Here is a 26,680-nt window from a genome sequence, read left to right as displayed (position 1 = left end):
GGTTTCCCCACTAATTTTCTGGGGAAGCTAGCAAGGAAGGTTGCAAAGAGTAATCATGTGATCACAGGAAGTATAATCGGTCGTAAGTGTGAAAGGCCCAGATCATGATCATGTTACCACAGGGGTGGTGGGACGGGTGGAATTCCAAGGACTACTTTCATTTAATAGTGTCATAACATTGAATCCTCACTGAATGAATGATCGTAGGTTAAGGACCACCTCTGTCCCTAATTTGTTAAAGAGAAAATTTGGAAATTTAAGCTTTTCAAATTTAACTTTTGGAAAGATGATGCAAGAAACCTTCCATTAGAAAGAAACAGTTTTGCTCTCTGAATCAGCTTTTTAAAAAAGTAGCTGTACAGTAGTGTTTTGTTTTTTTTTTGAACTGGAGTCGGAATGTTAAAAGTTTGCAGCAAAAAACATAATAATCTTCTCCCTGTATTCCCTACTATGTTATTTTATGCAAGTAGTATTATATTTTGATAGTTATTGGAAAACTGCCACCATTTGAAAGCTCTAGAGCAACAGGTGCTTACTAGCATGTGTGGAGGGATTTATTTTCAGTGGGATAGCGCAATTTATTTATTTATTATTTATTAATCCAATTTATATGCCACCCTTCTCCATAGACTCAGGGCGGCTTACAATGCATTATAGCAATAGCCTGCATACTTTTTTGTATATACCTGCTTATTAGGGCTTTCGGTCCCCCCTAAGCGGTGTTGTTCTATACAAAGTTGGCTTATTGCCCCCACAATCCAGGTCCTCAATTTACCTACCTCGAAAGGATGGAAGGCTGAGTCAACCTTGAGCCTGGTGAGATTCGAACTTGCACTAATTGCAGGCAGCTGGCACCTAAGTGCTAGCACTTAACAGCACTTTAGTTAGCTGCACCACTGAGGCATGATGTGATAATCTGTATCACTCTGAACACAGAACCAATACTGGAATCTTACCGCCTCGAGTTGGAGGCATACAATTCTTATAAATAATACTTTTAGGAAAAGATATGAATGAAATTATAATTTTATTCCAGGCTTCTATAATTTGCTTTAGAACTAACATATTGGATTATTGTACATTGCTCCTTTTGTTACTGTTATCTCTAGAGGGATGGTTGTTTTTAGTTTTAATTAATTGTTTTCTGTATAATGATGTTCTGTTTTTATTTTTCACAACATTCTGGGAATTTCTAAGAACAAATGCTAGAATAAATGTTTGAATAAATGCAAACAAAAATATTTGACTTGATATATCCCCAAATGTATATCTCAAAGTTTTGGAGTTTGAAATGAGAAAAATTCGTCTCTTTGGCCTTCATTTATTAGTTCATTACACCATATACCATTTTGAAAGAAGAGATATTATAATATTACAAGTTTTACTAAAAGGGCAATGTTAATTTTTTAGTGTTTGCTACCTGCTATGGCTTCTATATATTTAACCTATGAAACCCTTTTTTCCCTCTCATTCGGCAACCAAAGAAATAAGTTGGCAGCCTTAGTGCATAAACTGTTAAAAATTAGGAAATTAAAAATATTCAAGCTGACAATCTATGGATGAAAGAATGAAAATAAATGAGATAGATGAAGTCTCTATTGTACCATGAAGACATCATGGAAATGTTATGAATAACTAGGGATGCCCAATTAAATCTTAGCCAATTGATCATGTACAGTTAAGTCAATCAAATGATTAAAACAACATTAATTATTGTTTCCCATGAGTCAGTTTACACTCTTGGTGAGTTTTTTTCCCCCCTTCCCAATTTACCTGCTCTAATCTATGGGATTTCCTCATTATCTCTCATCCATATACTGTCCAAGTCAAAAACTACTTAGCTGAAGTTATGGATTTCATTTCATTTGATTTTATGTTTTTTTTTTAAATGTAATCATAGTTTTCTGTTTAATTTCCCATATTTATAATTTTGGAGTCGTAATTCTATAAATTGGGCAGCTATATAAAACTTTTAAATAAGCTTGGCCAGATCTGCCATTTTTTTTTTGTTGTTGTTGGCATGGATACAGAAAAAAGAAATTAATTCTATTTAAAGATTAGAGACAATACATGACTATGCAACAAGGGGGAAAGATCCCCTTATGCAAGGAGGCAAAAACACTGGATTAATCCAATTTGTCCACTACAAATGGCTAGGTTTACAAACATTACAACTTGAAAAGCTGACTCCTCTTCGTTATACAAATGATAGATGTTATATAGAATAGAATAGAATAGAATAGAATAGAATAGAATAGAATAGAATAGAATAGAATAGAATAGAATAGAATAGAATAGAATAGAATAGAATAGAATAGAATTTTTTATTGGCCAAGTGTGATTGGACACACAAGGAATTTGTCTTGATGCCTATGCTCTCAGTGTACATAAAAGAAAAGATACATATGATACATAAAGATATGTATAAAGATAAACAGAAGCGTATCGAACCTATTTTGAATTTCCTATCTGACATCTATAAGCGAAGATCAAGGCAGTACATCCGGTGAACTCCACAGATATTATCTATAATCAATACAGATACTGAAGAAAAGTTACACAAGCATGATGAATGAATGGGAGAATCAGTGGAAGCTCGCAGCGCCGGCTGCAGCCGCTACCATTTCTTTCCCCACCTCCCGAAAGATAAGATCGCGGTTCGCGGCAACCGCAAGATCGATCCCCTTCGGTCGCCCAGAAGAAGGCAGCGAAGCAGCGAAAGGCGCAGCGCCGTCTCCGAGCTTCCAGGCCAAGCCGAGCAAGCGCCGAGTCACAGATGTCGGAGGTGGGTAGTTCGATGAGCTCTGCGCTCCCCGCCATTTTGGGCGCTTGAGGGGGGAGCGACGCGGTGGCGGCGGCCGGAGCGCTCCACCTCGGCCCGGCTGTCTCCTCTTCCTCCTCTTCCTCCTCCTCTTCTTCCTCCTCCTCCTCCTCCTCTTCCTCCTCCCCCTTTCCTGATTGTGGCCAAACCGTCTCTCCGGACTCAGGTATTAACGCTGCTTGATCCTAGGGAGGGATAGAGTAGGGCGAGGCTGGACGACGCCCGGCAAGAGGGGCTTCTTGCCACTTGGTCCCCCTAACCCGGTCCGGGATGACAGGTCCTTCCCTTGACCGTGGTGCATTTTTCTTCTCCTTTCCTTCCGGCTTTGCTCGTTCAAGCTGAGCGAAGCGTATTCACTCTTCATTTTCCTTCTGGTTTTCTCTCTCTGGGTTGATGCATTCCAAATCCCGCGCAGCAGTCCCATTGCAGCAACCCATTTCAGAATAACGGAAGAGTTGGAAGGGACGCTGTAAGGTCATCCAGTCCAACCCACCCACCCGCCCTAGACAGGGAGACCCCTGTCTACACCGTTGTGAAAGTGGTCCCATCATTTCAAAGGACAGTGGGTTTTTCTGAGGGTTGGAAGGGGGCATCAAATGCAACTTCACATTTAGTAAGAATGCAACCCGGTGCCCAGCTTTTCATAACTGATGTTGCTTTTACCAAGTGGGGGAGGTCAAAGAGCCCCCCCCCCCAAATTGCTGCATCTGGAAAGCAAGGGAAGGCAGAAGACTGCTATGGGTTAAGGGCTGCTTTAATAAGGGCTGTGGCAGGTTGGATGGTGGGGCAGACAGTGCTAAGGGTTGCTTATTGGCAGCTCTTACAACTGAACTCCTAAAATACAGCTGTCCTCGACTTACGATCACAATTGAGCCCAATATTTATATTGTTGCCCCATTTTAACGACTTTTCTTGTCACATTTGTTAAGTGAATCACTGAGGTTGTTAAGTTAGTAACATGGGTTGTTAAGTGAATCCAGCTTCCCCATTGACTTAGTTTGTCAGAAGGTTGCAAAAGGGAATCACATGACCCCGGTACGCTGCATCCTTCATAAATATGAACCAATTGTCAATAGAATAGAATAGAATAGAATAGAATAGAATTCTTTATTGGCCAAGTGTGATTGGACACACAAGGAATTTGTCTTTGGTGCATATGCTCTCAGTGTACATAAAAAGAAAAGATACATTCGCCAAGAATCATAAGGTACAACACTTAATGATAATCATAGGGTACAAATAAGCAATCACTGTTATTAACATCAGCTGCCTGCAATTATTGCAAGTTCAAATCTCACCAGGCTCAAGGTTGACTCAGCCTTCCATCCTTTCTAAGGTAGGTAAAATGAGGACCCAGATTGTGGGGGCAATAAGCTGACTTTGTATAAATATACAAAAGTATGAAGGCTATTGCTTAACGCATTGTAAGCCGCCCTGAGTCTTCGGAGAAGGGCGGCATATAAATCAAATAAAAAAAAAAATCATACTAGGAAACAACATAAATCGTAAGGAGTTACAGTCATAAGTGGGAGGAGATGGATGATAGGAACGATGAGAAGATTAATAGTAATGCAGACTTAGTGAATAGTTTGACAGTGTTGAGGGAATTATTTGTTTAGCAGAGTGATGGCGTTCAGGAAAAAACTGTTTTTGTGTCTAGTTGCAGCTCTCTATAGCATTGTTTTGAAGGTAGGAGTTGAAACCATTTTTGTCCAGTATGCAAGGGATCTGTAAATATTTTCACAAGCATCCAAATGTAAATCACCTGACCATGGGGATGCTGCAACGGTCATCAGTCACTTTTTTCAGTGCCATTGTAACTTTCAACAGTCACTAAATGAACTGTTGTAAATCAAGGACTACCTGTAACTAGTAAAGTGGGAAAGTCAAGATAGATGTTAGTTGGAGAGGAAAGTGGCATGAGCCACTCCTCCAAAATTACCTCCAAGTAAACAGAACTGAATGAGTGCCTCGCCCTCTGTCAGTGAACAGGCATAACAGCCCTGATGTGCTCATGAGTATTTGGTGCTATATGTACTGACATAAGACATGACCTTTCAGAAGCTGTGATTAAACGTTACTGTTTGTGCTCCATTCATATTTTCCTATTTCAGTTTTTCACAGCTAGTTTTTCATAGGAGGACGGACACATCTCCCTTCTCCTTTTAGGAACTCTCAAAACAGCACGAACCTTAGAGATTTCTTCGCATTTTGAGATGGGAAACATTCAGAGATTGTAAGGAAGATCCTAAAACAGACTTAACATATTCTTTATTTATTTATAAAATTTATAAGATTATAAACAGCCTTACTCCATAAACTCTAGACAGTGTACAAAATAAGTTAGAATTAGAAGAGCAATATTGTTAATAAACTAAATGAAAAAATAAACAGTAACAGAATTGTATTTCCATTTTAGTGCAGTTCTTTTTGTAGGTGCTTAATCTTCAAAAAAATGTTCCATTCTCATCATCAGCCTCCCTGTTGCATTCATATTTGACACACAACAAATTTTAAAGGCAATCTCATCTATCAAACGTTTGCCTTTTCTATATTGGTAAACTTTTAGGACAGTAATAAACAACATATGTTTAGCGCCGATGTGGCACAGTGGTTAGAGTGCAGTATTGCAGGCTACTTCAGCTGACTGCTAGCTGCAGTTCAGCAGTTCAAATCTCACCAGGCTCAAGGTTGACTCAGCCTTCCATCCTTCTGAGGTGGGTAAAATGAGGACCCAGTTGTTGGGGGCAATATGCTGACTCTGTAAACTGCTTAGAGAGGGCTGGAAAAGTACTATGAAGCGGTATATAAGTCTAAGTGCTATTGCTATTGCTATATTCTCTTCAAAAACAACCTGTAAATTGATAACATATAAATATTCCAAGAAATTTAAATATAATATATATTCACTTGTTTTCATTTAAATTTCCAATTTAGTTTGCATTTTAGTTTTGGTTGCTGTAAGTTTTTGTAGGTGAAAGATGGGAAATAAGAGTAAAATAGACTAATCTAGGATTTTCATGTGTCTTTTAATGTTATGGCCCAAAGAAACAATTCTATTTTACATAAAATTGTTCAGAAAAAGCTCACTTCATAAATGTGAAGTACACTTCATAGTATAAGAGAGGAATCACAACAGTGGCTAAAATTTCACCCCATTTTAATCATACATTCTTTTATTTTTGTTCTTCTGTCTCGTATATTAACAGAATTTTACATGTTTTAGCAATACCATGATCATCATTAGTAAGATCATTTTATTTCAAACTCTGCCATAAAAACCATAAAATCTAACCTAATTGGAAGTTTCTTCTTTCTATTTATTTTTAATCTTTGTGCACTTTTGTAGTTTTCCTTTTGTCTTTTTTATTTTTTTCTTCATTCTGTATTAGTTTGTCTTAGTTTTTATTTTCTCTGTAAAATTTTTAATAAAATTTACACAAAAAATGATTTACATAACTACTGAAATTTTTTAAATCGCCTTAGGGAGTGAGTGAAACAAATTACAACTAAATGTCATAATAAATACATAAGGTGCTCTCTTAACTGTTGCTATGATTAAATTTAACCTTATTTGTTTCAGCTTGCAACCAAACAGGACTTTTAACTACCGAATGCAGAAGATTAGGAATTATGGATATGAAATTCAATTCTTCTCGGAAATACGTTTCTATCAGCATACCATCAAAATCCCAAGCTATGTCGCCACATATCAAATCAGTAGATGATATAATTGTCCTCGGAATTAATCTCAGCAAATTTAACAAACCTACACAGTTTTTTATTTGTGTTTTGGGAGTCTTCCTGTTTTATCTTATTTATGGATATCTGCAGGTATGCACTATCATTCTTTGTGTGTGATTGTAAAAAAATTGCCAGAAAACAATTTTTATGGCTTATAGCAATTTTGATGCAGCTGTAAGCTTTTTAAAATAAAAGGAAATTCTATTCTTATCAAGATAAACGGACATTTGCACATTTGAAGAAAAGTGGGAATGCCCACTCATTAAAACTTTTTTAAAAGTTTTGCAATGTTCAGAATCCATTGAAAAAGTTCAGGTAGACATTAGTATTAGAAAGTTTTATTCAACTGAGCATTAAGGTAAATTATAAATTTGGGAATTAGCAAGAATTTAAATTTTTGTAGTGATTAAAGAATTATTACATCTTTAATAATATACTTGAATATCTAAAATATAAACCTGAAAAATACATGTTTTGCAAATATGACTTTTCATTAGTTGTATTATTTTCTGAAATGTAATTTATTATATAATCCATCTGGCACCTTGAAAATTGTTGAGAACACCATAAGTAAAATAGCTAATAGTTATCATAAAGCAAACATTTAGATTTAGTAAAAGCGGTTTTAAGCATTATTTGTTCCAAGGTAAACTTTGGGCAATGCAGTTTATGGGTCTTATAAACATGCTGTGAGAAAGATTTCTTACAAAAACAAAACTAGATGTCAAGAAAAAAGAGCTTATAAATTTTCTCCCTACTTTGCTAGTACCTAGCTGCTGGGTTTTTTTTTTTATGTAATAGTATTCAAGGGAGTTGTCATCTTGAATCAGAAGTGTCAATTTGAAGTGAACATACAATCATCGTGTATATTCACTTCATAAGGTAAACAGTCATAATGTATGTTTTGAATGATATTTTTGGGTTATCTAGTCCCATTCATACAATTTTTCACATAAGAGAAAAGACAGATTGTCCTTGTATAAGTGCAAAATAGGGCAAACCAGAAAAATATATCTGAATAATGAACAGATAGGAGAAGCAACAAATATAAGTTGTGGTTTTTTCCAGGGAATTTCGTAAGGATCAGTGAAATACTCTATAAAGAGACTAATGAAATACTATATGATTCAAGAACTCTACTGAGTGACTAAATGATCCCTGACTGATCACACATACAATTCCCATTTGAAAACCACCACTAAGGAGTCTACCACTATTCTGAGAATACTGTTCCATTATTATGTTACCACATATTCCTGTCAGGAAGTTCCTTCTCAGCTTCAGTCTAAATTGCTTTTCATTTCAACCATTAGTCCTCGTCCTGCCTTCGTTTTCTGCCCATTCTTGTGCATTTTAGAGATGTCATGTCTATTTCAGCCTTAACTTTTGTAAACTAAAATATGCCCCAAATCTTTAACCATTCTTTGTAAGGCTTGGTTTCTGGACTTTTGTTCTGGTAGCTTTCCTTTGAATATAATCCAGACTCACCATGTCTTTATCTAGAACTGGAGGCAATTTTCCAAGTGCTCTCCAACTATTGCAGAATACAATGGAATTTTATTTCCTGTTATCTGAATACAAGGTTTTTGTGGTATAACCCAAGATTTCTTTGATGTGTTTAGCTGCTGCAGAACCATGCCTACTCATACAAAGTAATCCTTTGCACTGGTAATTAACATCTGTTAGTTACCAGTTAGGCCTCCAGATCCTTCCTGCATATACTGCATCTAAGCCAAGTATCCCAATATTGTATATAGGCATTTGATTTTTCTTACTCAGAATCATATTTCTCAAAGAAGACACACATAATTTTAAGGTTTCAGTCCTGATGAAAGTGACAATGACTAAATTCCATATTGCCAGCAACAACATAGATGCAAGAGAAGGCCTTCAATCTCCAATCTGTGGATTAATTTCCATCTTCTGCACTAAAAAAAATAGCATCAATTGGAATTTAAATTTCAATAGAAATGACTTTGTATTTGGGTGAACCAGCAACAAAATGCATATTGAGCCTTTTGTGAAAGTTATATAGTACACATTGGCGCATTTTATACCAGTTTCACATAGTCATTGATGAAGTTTGAACTGGATGTGAGCAGCTCAGTGAAAACAGGAAATGAATGTGCAGCTGGAGTAAAATTAGCAAATATTATGCAAAAGTTTGAAAATAAAATAGCAATAAAATGCAGCTGTTCTGAATAATACTAAAGCAGGGTTCTTTTTTTGTTGTTTTGGATATGCCACAATGGCTTGCTTTCTATGCTATGCTAAATCATAATGGGGGAGTTTGTGTATCGTACTGAACAAAAATAACAGTGTACAAACTCGGCTACAATCAACCTTTCATGTAAGCAATATTCCCATGTTTTCCTTGCTTTCGGATTGTTAGTGCCTTGCACTTGTAGCTGGCTCAGGGCTTGTATGGGAAGCAAGTCAAGTAACTACTAACTGCAACTGGGATTGAGCATGATGTGCAATCAGTAACTGACAAAACATGAGTTTTTTTTCTCTAAAATAAACTATGGTTCATTCACTGATTCATTTGCGCATCATCCTAAATCAGAGATAAACAAACCACTTCATTATAATGTGAGAAGGCATATGGTTTCAAAAGGTAATTGGTTGATATATAATAATTAAATGGGACATATGGGGGGGGTTGTCTTTTTTATGTATTTCTTCTATTTATACTAATATTGATACTTGTGTTATACATATTGGTGATGTTCAGCTATTAAGTACATTAATTAATCCCAAATTCATTTGAAAGTTAATCAGTTCTATGTAGCTATTGATATAATAATGTCATTGATTATACCTGATAAAGACAACAAACAATATAAAAATTTCTCATCCAAAATTAAATTGAAAGCTGATACTACAACTCATATAATATTTTTATATACCTATTTTGCAATTTGTTTCTGTCTCCTTTCTAGGAGCTGATATTTTCAGTAGAAGGCTTTAAATCCTTTGGCTGGTATCTTACATTAGTACAATTTGGGTTTTATTCCATTTTTGGACTTATAGAACTACAGCTTATTCAAGACAAGAGGAGAAGGTATGATTTTTTTTTATAGTCTTAAAATTCAATTCTTCGAAGCTTGATTCTTATATGTAGTTTTACTAAGTGGACAAAATTTATACAAAAATTTAGCTCCGGTTTGTAAAATAAAGAAAACTATAGGGACAAGTAATATTCTTCAGCAAACTACATGTTAACTTATGAAACTGTCTGGAACTAATGAGTTTTCAGAACATGAGTGACTTTTAAATATACATTTTCCTCTTTCCCCCACTCCATTTTAAAATGGAAAATACTTATATATAAATGTAATTTTGGATCCCCATGTTAATTAGTGCAGAAATACAATTAATAAAATATTTTTCAGCAGCATGCATAACTTTCACATTTAATTTACAATTAAAAGGAAACCTATATTTTGTGAGTTTATAGAGAGCTTTTCTACACATAAAACATATGAAATAAGAGTTATTTAAAACTTTCAAAAGATTTTTTTTTTAATTGGCTTAACATACAGTGAAATGCTTCTTAAAATCTGGAACCCAGTGATCTGTGTGGCTTCCATGCATAAAGTAGACTAGTAAAGCAACCACTTTTCTAGATTGTAGCGTACAGGTAATCCTCGCTAAACAATCATTTTACAATTGTTCAACACCCTGGCTATTATAAATGGTGCCGCCCCCCTCCCCCCATGTAATAAGCTTTACAACCCATCACATGTTCTGCAGTCACGTGATTGCAATTCACGATGGTTTTTTGCCGGTTTTTAGCAAAAAATGCCCATTCAATTGATTGCTTTTACTTATGGTTTTACTTAACTACATCATTTGCTTAACAATAGTGATGGTCACTTAATGACTGCCACAAAAAAGGCCAGAATATTATTTCCGATCATGTATATGTCTCAGTTTATGACTGTTACAATTTACGACTATAATTCTGTGGCTACAAGTCAAGGACTACCTGTATTCATTCTATATGTGAATGTGAAAGAACTGCAAGAAAAAACATGTCTGTTCAGCCATTGAACTTTTATTCCATATTTCTACCAATGAAATGCACTCAAAGCAGCTGCAAAATTCATGGGACAGATTTTATATCGGGCATTTTTATGGGAAATCAAAGGGTGAAATTGTCAGCACAGCTGTTTAAGAATTATCCTATTGATTAATGTAGAAATGAGACAATCATTGCTATTGAGACCACATTCTTTTCTTTCACTGTTAGTGTGGGACAAAGCATAAAGGCTATACAAGTTCTTTTACAAAAAGAAAAAATGATGGAAATTGTAATAGTAAAACAGAGGCTTTACCTTGAGTAGTTAAACATATTCTGATTTACGTTTAATAAAATTCAGATTTCAGCATTTATATATGCCATGCTTTGCAGAAAAAGCCACCAACTTCAATAATAATAATTTTTACTTACCAAAATAATTAAACCTCTCTATAGTGTTGCCATTTGTTCCCAACATTAGAGCTTCATTTATATTTTCCAGGATCCCAGGCAAAACCTACATGATAATAGCTTTTCTAACAGTGGGGACTATGGGTTTATCAAATACCTCCTTAGGATATCTGAATTATCCTACACAAGTAATCTTCAAGTGCTGTAAACTGATCCCAGTTATGATAGGAGGAGTCTTTATACAAGGTATGGCTTATTCTTGCTATTGATTGCTATTCATTTCAGAAAAATAACCTTGTAAAGACCCAGTATTGGTTTCTCCTGCCCGCCCGCCCCCTCCCCCCCATCCTCCATAAAAAGTCTAGAGGACTTAAATTTAGGTCAATAGGAAATGTGCATGAAAACAAAATGAGAAACAAGGCCTCAAATCCAATTATGCTCTCCAAGGAACATTTATATACCTTGCACACTGTTACTAGCGAGAATTGCAAACTATTTTCTGCTATCTTAGGCTGCTGACATAAATTTAAGATATGATTGGTAAAGTATTTGAAACTGCCTTGTTATAAGAATATTTTACCTGCTTTTGATTTAGCCTGCCTAAAATGTAGAGAGAATATGCGTAAAGTACAAATAATTTGTTAAGTGCTTTGGATTAATTTAAAATCCCATCACTCCTATAATATATGAACATCCAAAGTATGTTGTGAAATACAAGAAAAGAATGCTCTTTCTCTTCTTCAGTAATCTCAGAGCACATCACTATGTTCCTAGCCCTTTTGTGTGCTTGTTGATCATGCCACTTATGAGCCACTTCAGTGATACTAAATAGTTAATTGACTGATTATAACTATGAGGAGGACAAAGTAGAATGCTTATGAATCATATGAGAACTCTTGCACAGGGAAGACAAGCACAAAAGAATAATATCCCTTATTGATAAAATCCATCAAGTCTAGTGTTTTTTTCCCCCCTTTTTGCTTTCACTATAATAACCTATAGAGAGAAAGCTGGTGTATTTTTGTGAAAATTATTATCTGTAGAAAACTGCAAAAACTTCCTTTGAACTTCATTCTTAGAATGTTTTTAAGCAGCAGGTTCTGCTTCTGAAATTTGCAGTAGTTATTTAGCTGGATTAACCATGGAACAGTAATAGGTGGATTAAGTGATAACAATTAAATTTGAAGTCAAATGTTAAAATGATTTCAAGGCTGAAATCCTCTTTCCTACTTAAATTGCAAATTTCAGACTTAATGTCTTTTTCAGATACCTAAAACAGCCCAAAATGAGATGAAGTATACCATTTGAACCCACTTATGATAGAAGGGTTTAGATGGCGTGCAAATGGCAGTATAAGCCAGGCAGAGAATGCACATAAGCTCTCTGTTGTGAAATTGTGTCAGGATGTTGACATAAAAGGACTGCTTCATGTGTTAATTTAATGGCATAGTGAGTGTTTCAACTTAGTTCCTTCTCACATCAGTATAGGTAAATATATGTGATAACAAAACAGTGTGGAAAGAAAAAGTAACAGTAAGCTGCCAGAAGAGAGCTGTACCAATTTGCAAAAAAAAAAAAAGTGTTTCACCTATTCTTGTCATTATATATAAATATAACACATTACTGCAAAAGATTTTGAAAATGTATATGATAATAAATGAATGAGTTTTTAAATGCCACAAAATTCACTGTTCTTTTTACTGTACGTATAATATATGGCTATCTCACTGATAACTACTGCACTGTTTGTTTGTGTGTGTGTGTGTGTGTGTAGAAGGGGGGAGAGAGAGAATATTGTGCAGTGTGGAAATAGCCCACATGAAAAGAAGAATATTGACATGAATGAGCTAAAAGTAGTCTGACTGAGATAGTATCAACATTGCTTCTTCTCCTCCCGCCCTTTTTTTTTTTTAACAATACAGGGAAACGTTACAATATTGTAGATGTTTCTGCTGCAGTATGTATGAGCTTGGGCTTAATATGGTTTACTCTAGCTGATAGCACAATTGCACCAAATTTCAACTTGACAGGTAACTTTCATGTTTTGGAATTTTATTCTTTTTTAAATTTGGAAATACACGTTGTTTAACATAAGTGAACATATAGATAAAGTGAAACTATTGACTGATTGAATTCGGACCTTCTGTTTGAATTCCTGTAGGAACATGGAAAGTAACATAAAATAGAGACTCTTAGTTATTGAGGTCTAATTATCTTGATATTGACCCAGGAAATATTCTAGGTAGCTAGCACACACACACAAGCACACCCTGCATTACAGGACAGTGTCACCTTAAAATTGAGGGCATAGTTGGAAAGCACACAATTTAAATATTAAATTTTGGATATCATATCCTGTTTCATTAACTTGGGATTTGAATTTAAACATTTACAGTGCATTCAGAAACTATTTGGACCCCCTTCACTTTTGTCAATTTTGCTGCAGCCTGATTCTACAGTTGTGGGGGGAAAAATTATCATTAATCTACACTCAGTACCCATAATGACAAAGTGAAAACAGAATTTTAGAAATGTCTATAAATTTATTACAAAGAAAAAAACTGAAATATCATTATTTCACGCTAAAGAGATAAAACTAATTTCCTATTTTTCCTTGAATTCTTTGCGAGGTCTCCAACCAATTTATAACCAACTACTTTGAAATCTTTAAGTATTAGCTTAATTTTCTTCTCCCTCCCCCCCCACACAACTGAGAACAAAGAGTATAAATGCTATATATTTCTGACAAGTGAATATTAATCTCTGTGGTTGAACTGTCAGATTTGCTTATTATTACAAAGTTTTTATATTCTATACATTTTCATAAATATGTATATCTTTTAAAATTGTAATTGTTGGCTATGTATGTCTATTCTTTAAATATATTCTCATTATACCCTTTTTTATTTTCCTGATTATTTGAAGGAGTGGTCCTTATATCTCTTGCCCTCTGCGCAGATGCAGTTATAGGAAACGTGCAAGAAAAAGCAATGAAATTGCACAGCGGTTCTAATTCCGAAATGGTAAGTCTTCATTTTTTTTATAATGTCATTTAATTGATTGAGAAATACAGGGTTGAACTGTAGGTTTTTTGTTTGAAATCATGTTCTTAAAAATTCAGGTGAAAAATATTAGGCGAGATATTACTGGTTATATGGTTTATATCCATGATGGCGATCCTATGATACATGTGCTACAGGTGGCACACAGAACCATATTAGTGGGCATGCCAGCTCAGCTCTGGGGCACATGCGCATGCCAGCCAGCTGATTTTCAGGCCTTCTGGGCCCACCAGAAGTAGGGAAACAGGCTGTTTCCTGCCTCTGGAGGGCCTGGGGGGGGGGGGAAGGCCCGTTTTTCTTTCTTACTTGGCACCAGATCCTCTCTATTTATCTGGGAAGGGCAAAAACAGCCTTTCCCACTCCCTTGGAGGCCCTATGGAGGCTGAAAGGGCCCATTTCCCGACTCCCGGTGGGACAGGAAGTGACGTTTTTTGCTGTCCCCAGCCTCCAGAGACTCCCCAAGAGGCTCCTAGAGACTCCAAGAGAGGCTCCTAGAGACTCCAAGAGAGGCTCCTAGAGACTCCAAGAGAGGCTCTGGAGGCTGGGGACAGCAAAAAATGTCACTTCCTGTCCCTCTGGGAGTTGGGAAATGGGCCGTTTCAGGCCTTTGGAGGGCCTCCGAGAGAGTGAGAAAGGCTGTTTTTGCCCTTCCCAGATAAATAGAGAGGATCTGGAACCAGGTAAGAAAGAAAAACGGGCCTACCAGGCCATCATGTGCCAGGAGTGGGGGGAGGGGTTGCGCGCGCATGCATGTGGGCACGTGCGCGCGTGATCCTCCCCTGCCCCCCCTCTCCTGGCATGCGATGGCAAAAAGATTAGCCATCACTGGTTTATATTCTGTTGCTCTGATCTAAAAGAATGATAAAACAATCTTTTCTTAGAAGATTTTAAAATCTTTTTCTTAAAATTGATCAAAGAGCTTTTCAAACATTCAGTTGTTCCAGATGGATTATGTATATTGATAGTATGTTATGCATTCATTAGCCTGTTTTTATTATCCTTCAGTTAGAAAGAAGGCTGCCACTACAGAGTTGTTTTAACATTTACTATGTTAAATGTAGCAATAGTTCTCAATAGCTGACATAGATTGATATATTGGAGTGCAGTTTTTAAATCTGTTTTCTTTATTTTTAAATCTGGTGAACAGAAAAAAGGAAGAACTTGTTTTAAACATTCAAGATGTCTCAAGATGTTTGATCATTGACTACGGTCACTTATAATTATAATTAGCCAGATTGTAGTATTAAATGTTACATTTGTAAATAGTATTGAAGCATAAGGTCCAGTGGTCACATTAGCACAGCTCAGTTTCAGTACCTTTTATTGGACATTTTGATCCCTGATAAATCCAAATTATGGAACTAGATCTGTTCAAAATATGGTCAGGCTAATTAAAAATAATTTTTGTACAAAATTCTAATTCAGTTTCTCAATCATTTATGTCTTCCAACTAAGTTCACATTAACATTAATCTTCCACATAAAATGTTTGTACTTAATATTTTAATATATATTAGATATTCAGTAATGTCAGATTTTTTTTAATGTGTTTAGTCAGGGGCACCTATCAGTTTTCTGATTTCTGTCTCTGGAGTGAAAACAACATGCCCTTTAATATTGTGGCTATAGTGATATACTTCCTTTTTTTTTTTTTTTACAAAAATTATGTAAAATGGCATATTTTCTAAGAGATAAATTTGAATAGGAGAGAAAAATGCATTTTATTACTGTACTACCAAAAACAGTAAGCATTGATTAAGGTAATAGTAAAGATGCAATCACCCATTGATTTTGATGGAGATTTAAGAATGTGTTTCACTGAAATCAATGGATCTTAAACATATCTAACTTTGATTTCCCATAATGTTACTGTGTATAGCAAGGATTACAGATCACAGTTCTTCACCAGTATACTGTAGTGAAAGCCAAATTGTATTATTCACGGAATGTCCATAGTTCAAACTTTTGCTCCTAGACTTCTTGCCTGATTCAGATAACACATGTTCACAAATGAGAAAAATGGCAGCCAATGCACCTGAATATAATATAATATAATACCAGTAAAGGATTTTTGCATTTAGCATCTTGGGATATAGCAAGTCTTCTGCTGTAGTTAAAATGTTGGGATAAAATGTAAGTCCTTTGAAAATAATGGTTCAATATTTTTCAGAACCAAACTGGAAAATTTTCTCTAGTACCAAAACATTTCAATTTTTGAAACTTAATATAATACATATCTATTTTTTTCTTCCTAACATTTTTCCCACAAGTGCAGGGACCACTTTTTTCAGATCAACTAAATATTGATCCATTAGTTGCTACAGGGATTTACTGACATGCTTGTCACCAAAGCCTGTTTTTGTGGGCTGAGAGAAAGTGAGTAGCTGAAAGTCAGCCATCTGGCTTTCACGCCTAAAACAGGACTATAACTCACAATCTCCTGGTTTCTAGCCTGGTGCCTAAGGTTCCTAAACCAAACTGGCTCTTTAGGGCAATGCATGACACCCATTGGATAATTTTCCCAGGGCTGATCTTATTTATCTCATTTGCTGAGTGCCAAAATCTTAGTTATGTGAAATGCAGATCACTTAAAATATTGTGTGCTGATTGTTAGTCAAGTTTAAATTATTCAGAAACATCCAGCCTAATTGTGCCAGAATTTGCTTTCATCCAGTTTGAAAATGGGTAAAAAAAATTGTACTACCTAAAGTGAATGTTTGCAGATCCACAGAGCAAATTTGTGGCATATTTAAAACAACAGAAGTTTAAATAATTTGTTTTTGTAATTATTCCAGGTTTTGTATTCCTATTCAATAGGTTTCCTGTACATTTTATTGGGACTGACATGTACTGCTGGCCTAACTCCTGCAGTAACATTTTGTTCAAAGGTAAATGTGTTGATTCTATTACAATTTTCATTATTGGTAAATGTAAACTTTGCATTTATGTGTTGTTGGAGTACTTATTGGACGAACCGTTTAATATTTTTTCCATTTGTGCTGTTTATATATATAAAATAAGAAAAATAAATTGTATTATTCATTAAGGCTGAAAGATAATTCCCTTCAACTGAACTGGGAATTATTTCTCAGTAGACACATTTAGCATTGTACAGTAATACAACAAAGCTTGAAAACTCTGTAATCACCCTCATCAGAATTACTTTATATTCTTTGAAATGTCAAGGAATGTTTATAATTTAATTATTGCTTTATCCATTATTCATCAAAAATTAAATACAAACTTTGAAAGCTTTAAGCACTTTTACTTTAGTTCAGGCAGCATATTAAAGACATTTGTTTCATTTTGCAATACCTCAGGGTTTGTTTAGCATTTTACTAATAATGTTATTATTGTTTTTGCAGCGCCCAGTTCAAACATACGGCTATGCATTCTTATTCTCCTTGACTGGCTATTTTGGAATCTCTTTTGTCTTGGCTTTGATTAAAATCTTCGGAGCTCTTTTAGCTGTAACAGGTATTACTGAGTTTATACATTTACAGGAGAATTGAATCAGACTCAGTGGTGGGATTCTACCGGTTCGCACCGGTTTGGTAGAACCGGTCGTTAAGTAGTTAAGCAGTTCGGAGAACCGGTTGTTAAAAGAAATCTCCTTTTGTTTTTTTCCACTTTACAGAGTTAATCCTGTAAGGAATTACAACATTCGGTCTTGTTTCCTAGCCTAATCTTTATTGCCCTGCCTACAGAAACTGCCTCTCCGGCAGTATGCCTAGATTTACTGTTGCTTCCGGTTCCGGAGGTTCTCTGAGGTTTTTTTTTTTTTTTTTGCTTGACTTTCTTAAAGGGGAAGGGTTGTTTTAAGCTTTTTACACCGCTGTTGGGAGGAAATACTCCCCTGTTGGAGTTCTTCCAGCCAGGGTGCAATGATCAGCACTTTGAAGAAATAATTGAATAACGAAGCAGAAGCTTTTAATGACAAGGAACCAAGATGAGTGACATTCAGCAAGGCTTATTGCCTAGCTAGAAAGATTGACATTCAAACGTGAGTTTACATACCCTTTCTGACTTTTGGTCTAAAACTGGTTTTTGGTGAAGTTTAGTTCTGTGCTTGGTGATCTTTAATCCTGTGTTTAGAGATTTATTTATTTATTTATTTATTTTATTTTATTTGTATACCGCCCTTCTCCAACAGGACTCAGGGCGGTGAACAGCCATGGTAAAACATAACATATAAAATTTAAAAGCAATTTAAAAATATTAAATAATTTGGCTATCCAATTAAAACAACCTGGGTTAAAACCAATTACAAATTAAAATCGAAGGGATGGGATCAAGCCAGCCCGGCTAGGTGAAAAAGATGTGTTTTCAGGGCCCGACGAAAAGTCCGGAGGTCTGGTATCGTGTGTATCTCTGGGGGCAGGTCGTTCCAGAGGGCAGGTGCCGCCACAGAGAAGGCTCTCCCCCTGGGGGTCACCAGCCGACATTGTCTGGCCGATGGCACCCTGAGGAGTCCCTCTCTATGGGAGCGTACTGGCCGGTGGGAGGCTATTGGCGGCAGAAGGTGGTCTCGTAAATACCCCGGCCCTAAGCCATGGAGCGCTTTAAAGGTGGTCACCAACACCTTGAAGCGCACCCTGAAGACCACAGGAAGCCAGTGCAGCTCGCACAGGAGAGGTGTCACATGGGAGCGCCCCGTCGCTCCCATAATCCCCCGCGCAGCTGCATTCTGGACCAACTGGAGCCTCCGGGTGCACCCCAAGGGGAGCCCCATGTAGAGAGCATTGCAGTAGTCCAGACGGGAAGTGACAAGTGCTTGAGTGACCGTGCGTAGGGAGTCCCAATCTAGAAAGGGACGCAACTGGCGTATCAGGCGGACCTGATAAAAAGCCCCCCTGGCCACGGCCGTCATATGCTCTTCTAAAGACAGCCGTGTATCCAGGAGGACACCCAAGTTGCGAACCCTTTCCGTGGGGGCCAATGATTTGCCCCCAATAACCAGCGATGGCACCAGCTGGCTATATCGGGACGCCGGAAGCCACAGCCACTCGGTCTTGGAAGGGTTGAGTCGGAGCCTGTTTCTCCCCATCCAGGCCCGCACGGACTCCAGGCACCGGGACATCACTTCAAGGGCATTGTTGGGGTGGCCTGGGGTGGAGATGTACAGCTGAGTATCATCAGCGTACTGATGGAACTCCACCCCAAAGCCACGGATGATCTCACCCAGCGGCTTCACATAAATGTTGAATAGAAGGGGCGAGAGGACCGACCCTTGCGGCACCCTGCAGACAAGACGCCTCGAGATCGACCTCTGCCCCCCTGCCAACACAGATTGCGACCGGTCAGAGATAGGAGGAGAACCACCGCAAAACGGTGCCCCCCACTCCCAAACCCTCCAACGGGTGCAACATGATACCATGGTCGATGGTATCAAAAGCCGCTGAGAGATCTAACAGGACCAGGATAGAGGAGCAACCCCTATCCCGAGTCCTCCAGAGATCATCCACCAACGCGACCAATGCCGTTTCCGTGCTGTGCCCAGGCCTGAAACCGGACTGGAGTGGATCTAGATAGACAGCTTCATCCAGGTACTGTGGAAGCTGCCGCGCCACCACACTCTCAACAACCTTCGCAATAAAATGAAGGTTGGAGACTGGACGATAATTAGCCAAAACAGCCGGATCCAGAGAGGGCTTCAGGAGGGGCCTTACTACCGCCTCTTTCAAGGCAGCCGGCAGACACCCTCGCTTAAGGAAGCGTTAATAATCCTCTAGAGCCAGCCTCATGTAACCTCCCGGGAAGCCAGCACCAACCAGGAGGGACACGGGTCCAATAAACATGTGGTCATGTTCAGCCATCCCAGAATCCTGTCCACGTCCTCAGGAGCCACAGGATCGAACTCCTCCCAGATAACACTCTCAAGACCTGCCTCAGTCATCCCGTCTGGACTTACCCAGTCAGAGGCCAGGCCTTCCTGAATAAGAGCGATCTTGTCATGCAGATACTGCACAAAATCCTCAGCTCGACCCTGCAAGGGATCATCCTGCACTCCCTGATGGAGGAGGGAGCGGGTCACCCTAAACAGGGTGGCTGGGCGATTATCTGATGATGCAATAAGGGCGGCAAAATAGCTATATTTTGCCGCTTTTATTGCCACTAGGTAGGTCTTAATATGAGACCTCACCAGCGTTCGGTCGGATTCGGAACTGCTGGTCCTCCAACCGCTCTCCAGGCGTCTTTTCCGGTGCTTCATCTCCCTCAGTTCGTCGGAGAACCAAGGAGCTAGGTGAGTTCGGCGCCGGGTCAGAGGCCGCAAAGGCACGACGCGGTCCAAAGCCCCGGCGGCCGCACTGTCCCAGACGGCCACCAGGACTTCAGCCGAGTCATGAGCCAGAGTCTCAGGAATTGTCCCAAGCTCCATCTGGGACCTGTCAGGATCCATCAGGCGCTTGGGGCGGAACCACCTAGTCGGTCCCGCCTCCCTGCGGCGGGGTGCAGCGGTTAGAAAGTCAAGTCGAAGGAGCGAGTGGTCAGACCATGACAAGGGTTCGATGACTATATCCCCTGTATCAAGACCACTCGACCACTGACCAGAGATAAAAACTAAGTCCAGAGTGTGCCCACCTGAGTGAGTAGGGCCATGAATTAACTGAGTCAGGTCCATGGCTGTCATGGAAGCCATGAACTCCCGAGCCACCTCAGACGTTTCACCGATAGATGGCAGATGAGATAATTTTCCCTATTCAGCTTTATTTGGAAGGAAAAATGTTAATTTTTAAGCAGCTTTGGAAATCTGACTAGTTCTGTGTCTATTTGTTCTGGTAATTGGTTTAAAAAGCAACAGATACTCTGTTTGCTGCTTTGCTTCATTCTGGAGAGCTTAAATGACCTCTCTGCTAAAGGGTTTCACTTTATGAGCAAGAGTTGGCTGCTGATAGTATCACTGCATTTTAACTATTTTAATTCCTCAAGGTGCTCTGGCACCCTCCCTGATTTGCAATTCCAGTTTGCAGGTATTTCTAATCTAATGATTGGTATTTAGGGCAGCTTTTTGCAAGCAAAAAAGCTTTTTGTATTTTTGTACAGGTAATCCTTGATTTACAACAGTTACAATGGCACTGGAAAAAGTTACTTATGACTGTTTTTCACACTTATGACCATTGCAGCAAACTGTCATTAGGGCAAAGAAGCGATGCCACATGACCACCTGGCCACGGCCACCAGGTCACATGAAGCACCGCAGTTGTGAAATGAGTGACACAGTTGTTAAGAATGCTGCAACAGGCATAAATGATGACCAGTCATAAGTGCAAGGACCGGTCAAAAGTGCAAGGACCTGTCAGAAATCACTTTTTTCAGCCCTCTGGGTAGTCCTTTTGTGCATATGGACTACTCAGAGGGCTGAAAAAGTTATTTTTGACCGGTCCTCGCACTTAGAACTGTCCTCACATTTTATATTTTGCGCCCTATCTTGTCACCGTGGTGAAGAGAAGCAGTTGTGAAATGAGTGACACAGTTGTTAAGAATGGTGTAATGGGCATAAATGATGACCAGTCATAGTGTGAGGAACTGTCAGAAATGACTTTTTCAGCCCTCTGAGTAGTCCCTATACACACAGCCACGCCCACCCAGTCACATGACCAAGCCACGCCCACCCAAATAAGCCACACCCACAGAACCATTTGCTTAAAAAATTGAATCCCACCACTGATCAGACTCCATGTTTGGATGAAATCTTTAAACTATGTAATTTCTAGATGTTTAAAGTAGGTTGTTAAAGGTCGTCTACTACAGATACAAAGTGCTGTACATTTGCCCTGATGTCTATTCCTTTATTCTGGATTTTTTTTTTAATTCAAGTGGTGAGACTGTAGATTAAAAGCATGTAATGTTTTCATTTTGATATAGATGCTATTGGGGAAAAACCAATGTAACTTCACATTCATATAAGAGATTCATGAAATTCCATAATGAGCTATGGAAAAGAATAATCAATATATTTTAAAAATTATACATTTACCTGGTTAGAAATATCTTTTTATCTGACTTTTTTTAAAAAAAAATATTTAATAGAATTAGCAATAGCAATAGCACTTAGACTTATATATCGCTTCACAGTGCCTTACAGCCCTCTCTAAGAGGTTTACAGCGTCAGCATATTGTCCCCAACATTTTGGGTTCTCATTTTACCGACCTCAGAAGGATAGAAGGTTGAGTCAATCTTGAGCCTGTAAACTGCCAAACTGCAATGTTAACAATGATAAATGATCAAGAAATCTTCTGATGGGATTAAAACAGGTGATATTCACCACAAAAAATATTCTCAATCAATTGTAAAATAATTCAGGTAAAAAAAAAACCAAACATAGTCATTAAAATTCAAAAGACAAGAACAGAAAACTTTAGAAGGAGTTTGGATATATCTGTCAGATAGATCCTGAACTACTTTCAACATATTGAAATTACATTTGATATTTGATTGGCCCATGAATATTTTTTTTCAGGAAAAGTGGATCAGTGGTTTTTATCAGTCTTCCTTAGAACACATAAAGGATTAAGAATGATATTTTGAGTAACATTGCATTAATTTAGACATAGTCATTCAGCTTTCAGCCATATAGCTTTCAGCTCAAACATATTAAATATATATATATATTTCTAGTTTTCTCATTTTTCAATAGTTGTAAGATGGAACGAGCATATGCTATATTTATATTCCAGTTTCTTTTCTGGCACCAGCAGCTGGATGACCTGGGACAAATCACTTTTCTCTCCTTGTATCTCCATTTTTCAATCTTAAAATGACCATAAGTCCTTTGAGGTGGGGGGTGGGGGACAGAAAGTTCTGTTTCTGTTTCATAGTATAGAAGGAAGGCCTTCATAGGAAGGCATTGTGGCAGAATAAGATCACAAAATGGTGAAAGACTGATAAGAAGTCCTACAACTACAAAATCTTGTACTGAATCACACAACTGAAAAGCTTTCTTAGCAATTTGCTGATATTGTGCCTACAGGGGAATTCCACTGTGATATTTGACTATTCTATTGCCTAAAGAGGTTGCTACAAGTTAATAACCAACTAGTATACCACAGTATGTGTTAGATAGCCTTAATCACCTATCTTCTACCAATTAATATAATTGCTTGTCGCCTTAAATAAGTTTCATTCTGAGATGAAAGCTTTCACTTTAATAACCAGTTATAATCATTTACTTTCAAGACACTGTGTTTCAGTATTATTGATTACTTTACATTCCCATTACTTGATCTAGTGCCTTCTAACTGTATCAAGCTTGAACACTAGAGCAATTATCAGTAAGAATGTTTGTTGGACAGACCGGTTAGTGCATATGGCAATTGAAATCAAGCAATACAAGATTTAAGAAGCTTCATATTTATATTTTCTATACTGTTCTTTAAGAAGTTGTATTTTAGTTGGATTGGAATGAATGTATAACGTCCTTCTGTGGTTTTTCTTTCCTTCAGTTACAACTGGAAGAAAAGCAATGACAATTGTCCTTTCTTTTTTGTTTTTTGCAAAGCCATTCACATTCCAGTAAGTATTTCTCTTCTATCATATTTTTGTGAAAATTTAATGTTTTATTCAAACACATTCATAAAAACCATACAGTTAAATAACATAATGAGAGATTTGCACTAGATCATCCTGAACATATGCACCCACAGATGTTTACCTGTTTTCATACATTTGCTAAGAAATTGAGCAGAAATAGAAAGTACTGAAAAACAGACAGGCAACTGAGCAAATGGCTGTAGACATTTCTGCTGAAAAGCACAGACGTGAAGATTAGTTTAATGAAAGAGTAGCCTGGAAGGGGCTCCTTGTCTAATGAACATTAACCATTTTTTAGAACACCTAAATAAGACTTCTCTTTTTTTTTTTTCCTTATTCATCTTCTCCCACTTCCATCCCCAGCTTGTTTCTCCTTTTAGGATGGGTTTTGTGTTTGTGTGAGAGAAGGAATATTTGATAGATGCAGATTAAGGATTAATTAACTTTTTAATTTAAATCAGTATTTATTGATTCAGTTAATGCTGATTTATTTTTGTGTTTGTTTGTTTTTTCCTTTTTCTACATTGAAACGCATGACTCTACATTGAGTCATGCATTTATTAGGTGAAAGGAATCTTCAAGATTGATTTAGGCTAGAATTGGTAAACCATAGTAGCTCAGGTGAGGAAGGTGGTTTGTGTTTTTCTGCTTTTTTTCCTGTCTGTTTTTATCTTGTGGTTGGAATAACTCAACATCCAATGCGGGGTTGTCTTCCTTGAGGTGAATGCCATATGTCTCTCTTTTCTTTACATGCGGATGCACTTGTAAGTTCATCCATTGGTAAATATACATTATTACACTCGAGGCCTTTATGATGGTGATGTTAGAATTATTTAACAGAACAATACAGATAAGGTTTAGTTAGATCTTATGATGATCATTCTCAAACAACAGCCAAGAACAAGTATCTAATACTACATCTTCATTATTATCATCAGACCTGCTTCTTTAATCAGTCTCAGTGAGCAGGAAATAATTCTGTCCTACATCATCATCTGGTTAAGTTCCAAGATCAGTCTACAGTCTGAATGTAGAGATGTAGAACAACTAGTCTTAAAAGGTTATCTGTTTTTATGAGAATCTCAGCTTTGGTAACCTGGATTTATCAAGATATTTTAGACCACAACACCAATTATGGGTCATACGAACAGATAGGTGATATAAAGATCAGTGAGGGTCAAGTTGGAGCAGAGACCACTCTACACCGCCCTCCTTCTGGTGAAACTCATGCATAAGGATAGCAATTGAGCTATTGAGATAACAAAGTTTTCCCATTCCCCTAAAAATAAATATCAGAATCAAATGTACTCTCACTTGTAAATTGGGGGGGAAAGTAAGTTTGAGAAACCTTGGTTTCATTATAAAAATTATCTTACTTGAAACAGTAGAAATTATTTTTGTTATAAAGAAATGAAGGAAAAATAAATGAAAGTATATAAGCTATTTTATAATATATAAAATAAATACAGGTAGTCCTCGACTTATGATCACAATTGAGCCCAACATTTATGTTGTTAAGTGAGACATTAAGTGAATTTTACTCCAGTTTACATTTCCTGCCACAGTTGTTAAGTGAATCATTGAAGTTGTTAAGTTAGTGACACAGTTGTTAAGTGAATCTGGCTTCCTCCTTGACTTTGCTCGTCAGAAGGTCACAAAAGGGGATCATGTGACCCAGGAACACTGCAACCATCATAAATATGAGTCAGTTTGCCGAGTGTCTGAATTTTGATCACGTGACCTCGGGGATGCAACTTTGAAAAATGGCCGTAAGTCACTGTTTTTCAGTGCTGTAACTTTGAACGGTTACTAAATGAATTGTTGTAAATCGAGAATTGTCTATATATTCTATACCTCATTTCACTTCTACAGCGGCTGTTTTGCTTTCCATATGAATCTTAACATATTGGACTATTACACGTGCAGTTGCTAATGTGATTCTTTTTCTTTCACCCACCCCTTCTAGGTACGTGTGGTCAGGTTTATTAGTTATCCTTGGCATATTTCTCAATGTTTACAGCAAGAATATGGATAAAATCAGATTGCCTTCACTGCGCCGTCTCTGGAATAAATCTCTGGAAGATAGAAAGACAAGGACGTTATCCCAAACAGTATAGAACTGGCTTGTGCCATGTGTTGGCATTAGACTGTTTGCTTCTGTTCTTTCCTTGCAATAGTCTGCAGGCGAATCCTTTTCCAAAGGGAAGGATGTTAAAAAATACCAAAGGCATTGAAGGCGCTTTTGTCTACTACCAGAGGACTGAAGTCAGCTTGTCTGCAAAACTTTGTTTGAGCACTTGGATTCCCTTCTTGGAAGGGATTGGTTGAATGATGTCATTGGACAAGGAACATGGGAAAATAATAATTCTTGGGAAAGCTGCTATTGAAATTGTGTCTCTGAACGGAACACTTGGGAGAGTGAGTTATGTGATTAATTTGGGCATTTTAATTGTATAAAAGGTGCTTTGGCAGTGGCTGAAATCAGTGGACCTTGTTTTATTGTTGGAATGTGTTTATTTAAATGTAATGTCTTAATCGATACGAATCAAAACTTGATCGATAAAAGTGAAAATTTAAACCTCCAAGGTTGAGATCATTATGCCAGTTTTTTTTTTCTTTTTAAATAATAAAATCTATCCCAGATTGTTTTTAAAACCTTTGTTCTCATTGTTTTAGCACTGTGGATTTCTTCTGAGAAAAACTAGAACTCCTCATAAGGGCTTTTAAAGAAGAGAGCAATTTTCTATCTATGCATTTCCTATCACATAACTGGTTCTTTTATGAAATTATCTTTCAACTAATGTTAACAAGTAGGGCTGCACAAATGTTCTGAGCTGAGAATGGCCATTTAAGTGTTCCAAGCTTGAAATAAAACTGAAGCATGCTGAGATGTCTCTTTCAAGATTAAGACAATGCAAAATTGGTCCAGGCTTAAAAAAAACAACTTGGCTACTTTGAATTGTCATATGATGAATATTCTGATCATAAAATGTAACCTTGAACAAACCATTGCAACCTTATAACAAATTGTCCTGACTTCAAATTAGACAATATAGAGTATTCTGAGCTTAAAGCAAAATTTAAATA

At 37.3% G+C, this 26,680-nt stretch overlaps 1 protein-coding gene across 4 annotated transcripts; it reads left to right on the top strand.

The window, feature by feature from the left end:
- The first annotated feature begins 2,796 nt into the window (after positions 1–2,796).
- SLC35B3 (solute carrier family 35 member B3) lies at positions 2,797–26,248 on the top strand. 4 transcript variants are annotated; one of them, XR_015733277.1, is made up of 11 exons: positions 2,807–2,987; positions 6,405–6,655; positions 9,508–9,629; positions 11,092–11,246; positions 12,923–13,030; positions 13,926–14,023; positions 16,857–16,949; positions 17,427–17,538; positions 17,699–18,064; positions 23,506–23,575; positions 25,560–26,248. XR_015733277.1 is itself a non-coding variant. In XM_034429118.2 (10 exons), exons 2-10 carry the CDS (start codon positions 6,455–6,457, stop codon positions 25,708–25,710), a joined length of 1,110 nt encoding a protein of 369 aa, XP_034285009.2. In that variant the 5' UTR covers positions 2,797–2,987; positions 6,405–6,454; the 3' UTR covers positions 25,711–26,248. The 4 variants fall into 4 exon arrangements, 2 of the variants coding, with proteins under 2 accessions (XP_034285009.2, XP_060538094.2); XR_015733276.1 differs by lacking the exon at positions 17,699–18,064 and having other exon boundaries at positions 2,797–2,987; positions 23,506–24,214; XM_034429118.2 differs by lacking the exon at positions 17,699–18,064 and having other exon boundaries at positions 2,797–2,987.
- The last annotated feature ends 432 nt before the right edge of the window (positions 26,249–26,680 follow it).

Source organism: Pantherophis guttatus, chromosome 3, assembly GCF_059756535.1.
Source record: "Pantherophis guttatus breed Tessera chromosome 3, ASM5975653v1, whole genome shotgun sequence".
Lineage (NCBI taxonomy): Eukaryota > Metazoa > Chordata > Lepidosauria > Squamata > Colubridae > Pantherophis > Pantherophis guttatus.
The sequence above is the reverse complement of the archived record's forward strand: the minus strand, read 5'-3'. Positions and strand labels throughout refer to the sequence as shown.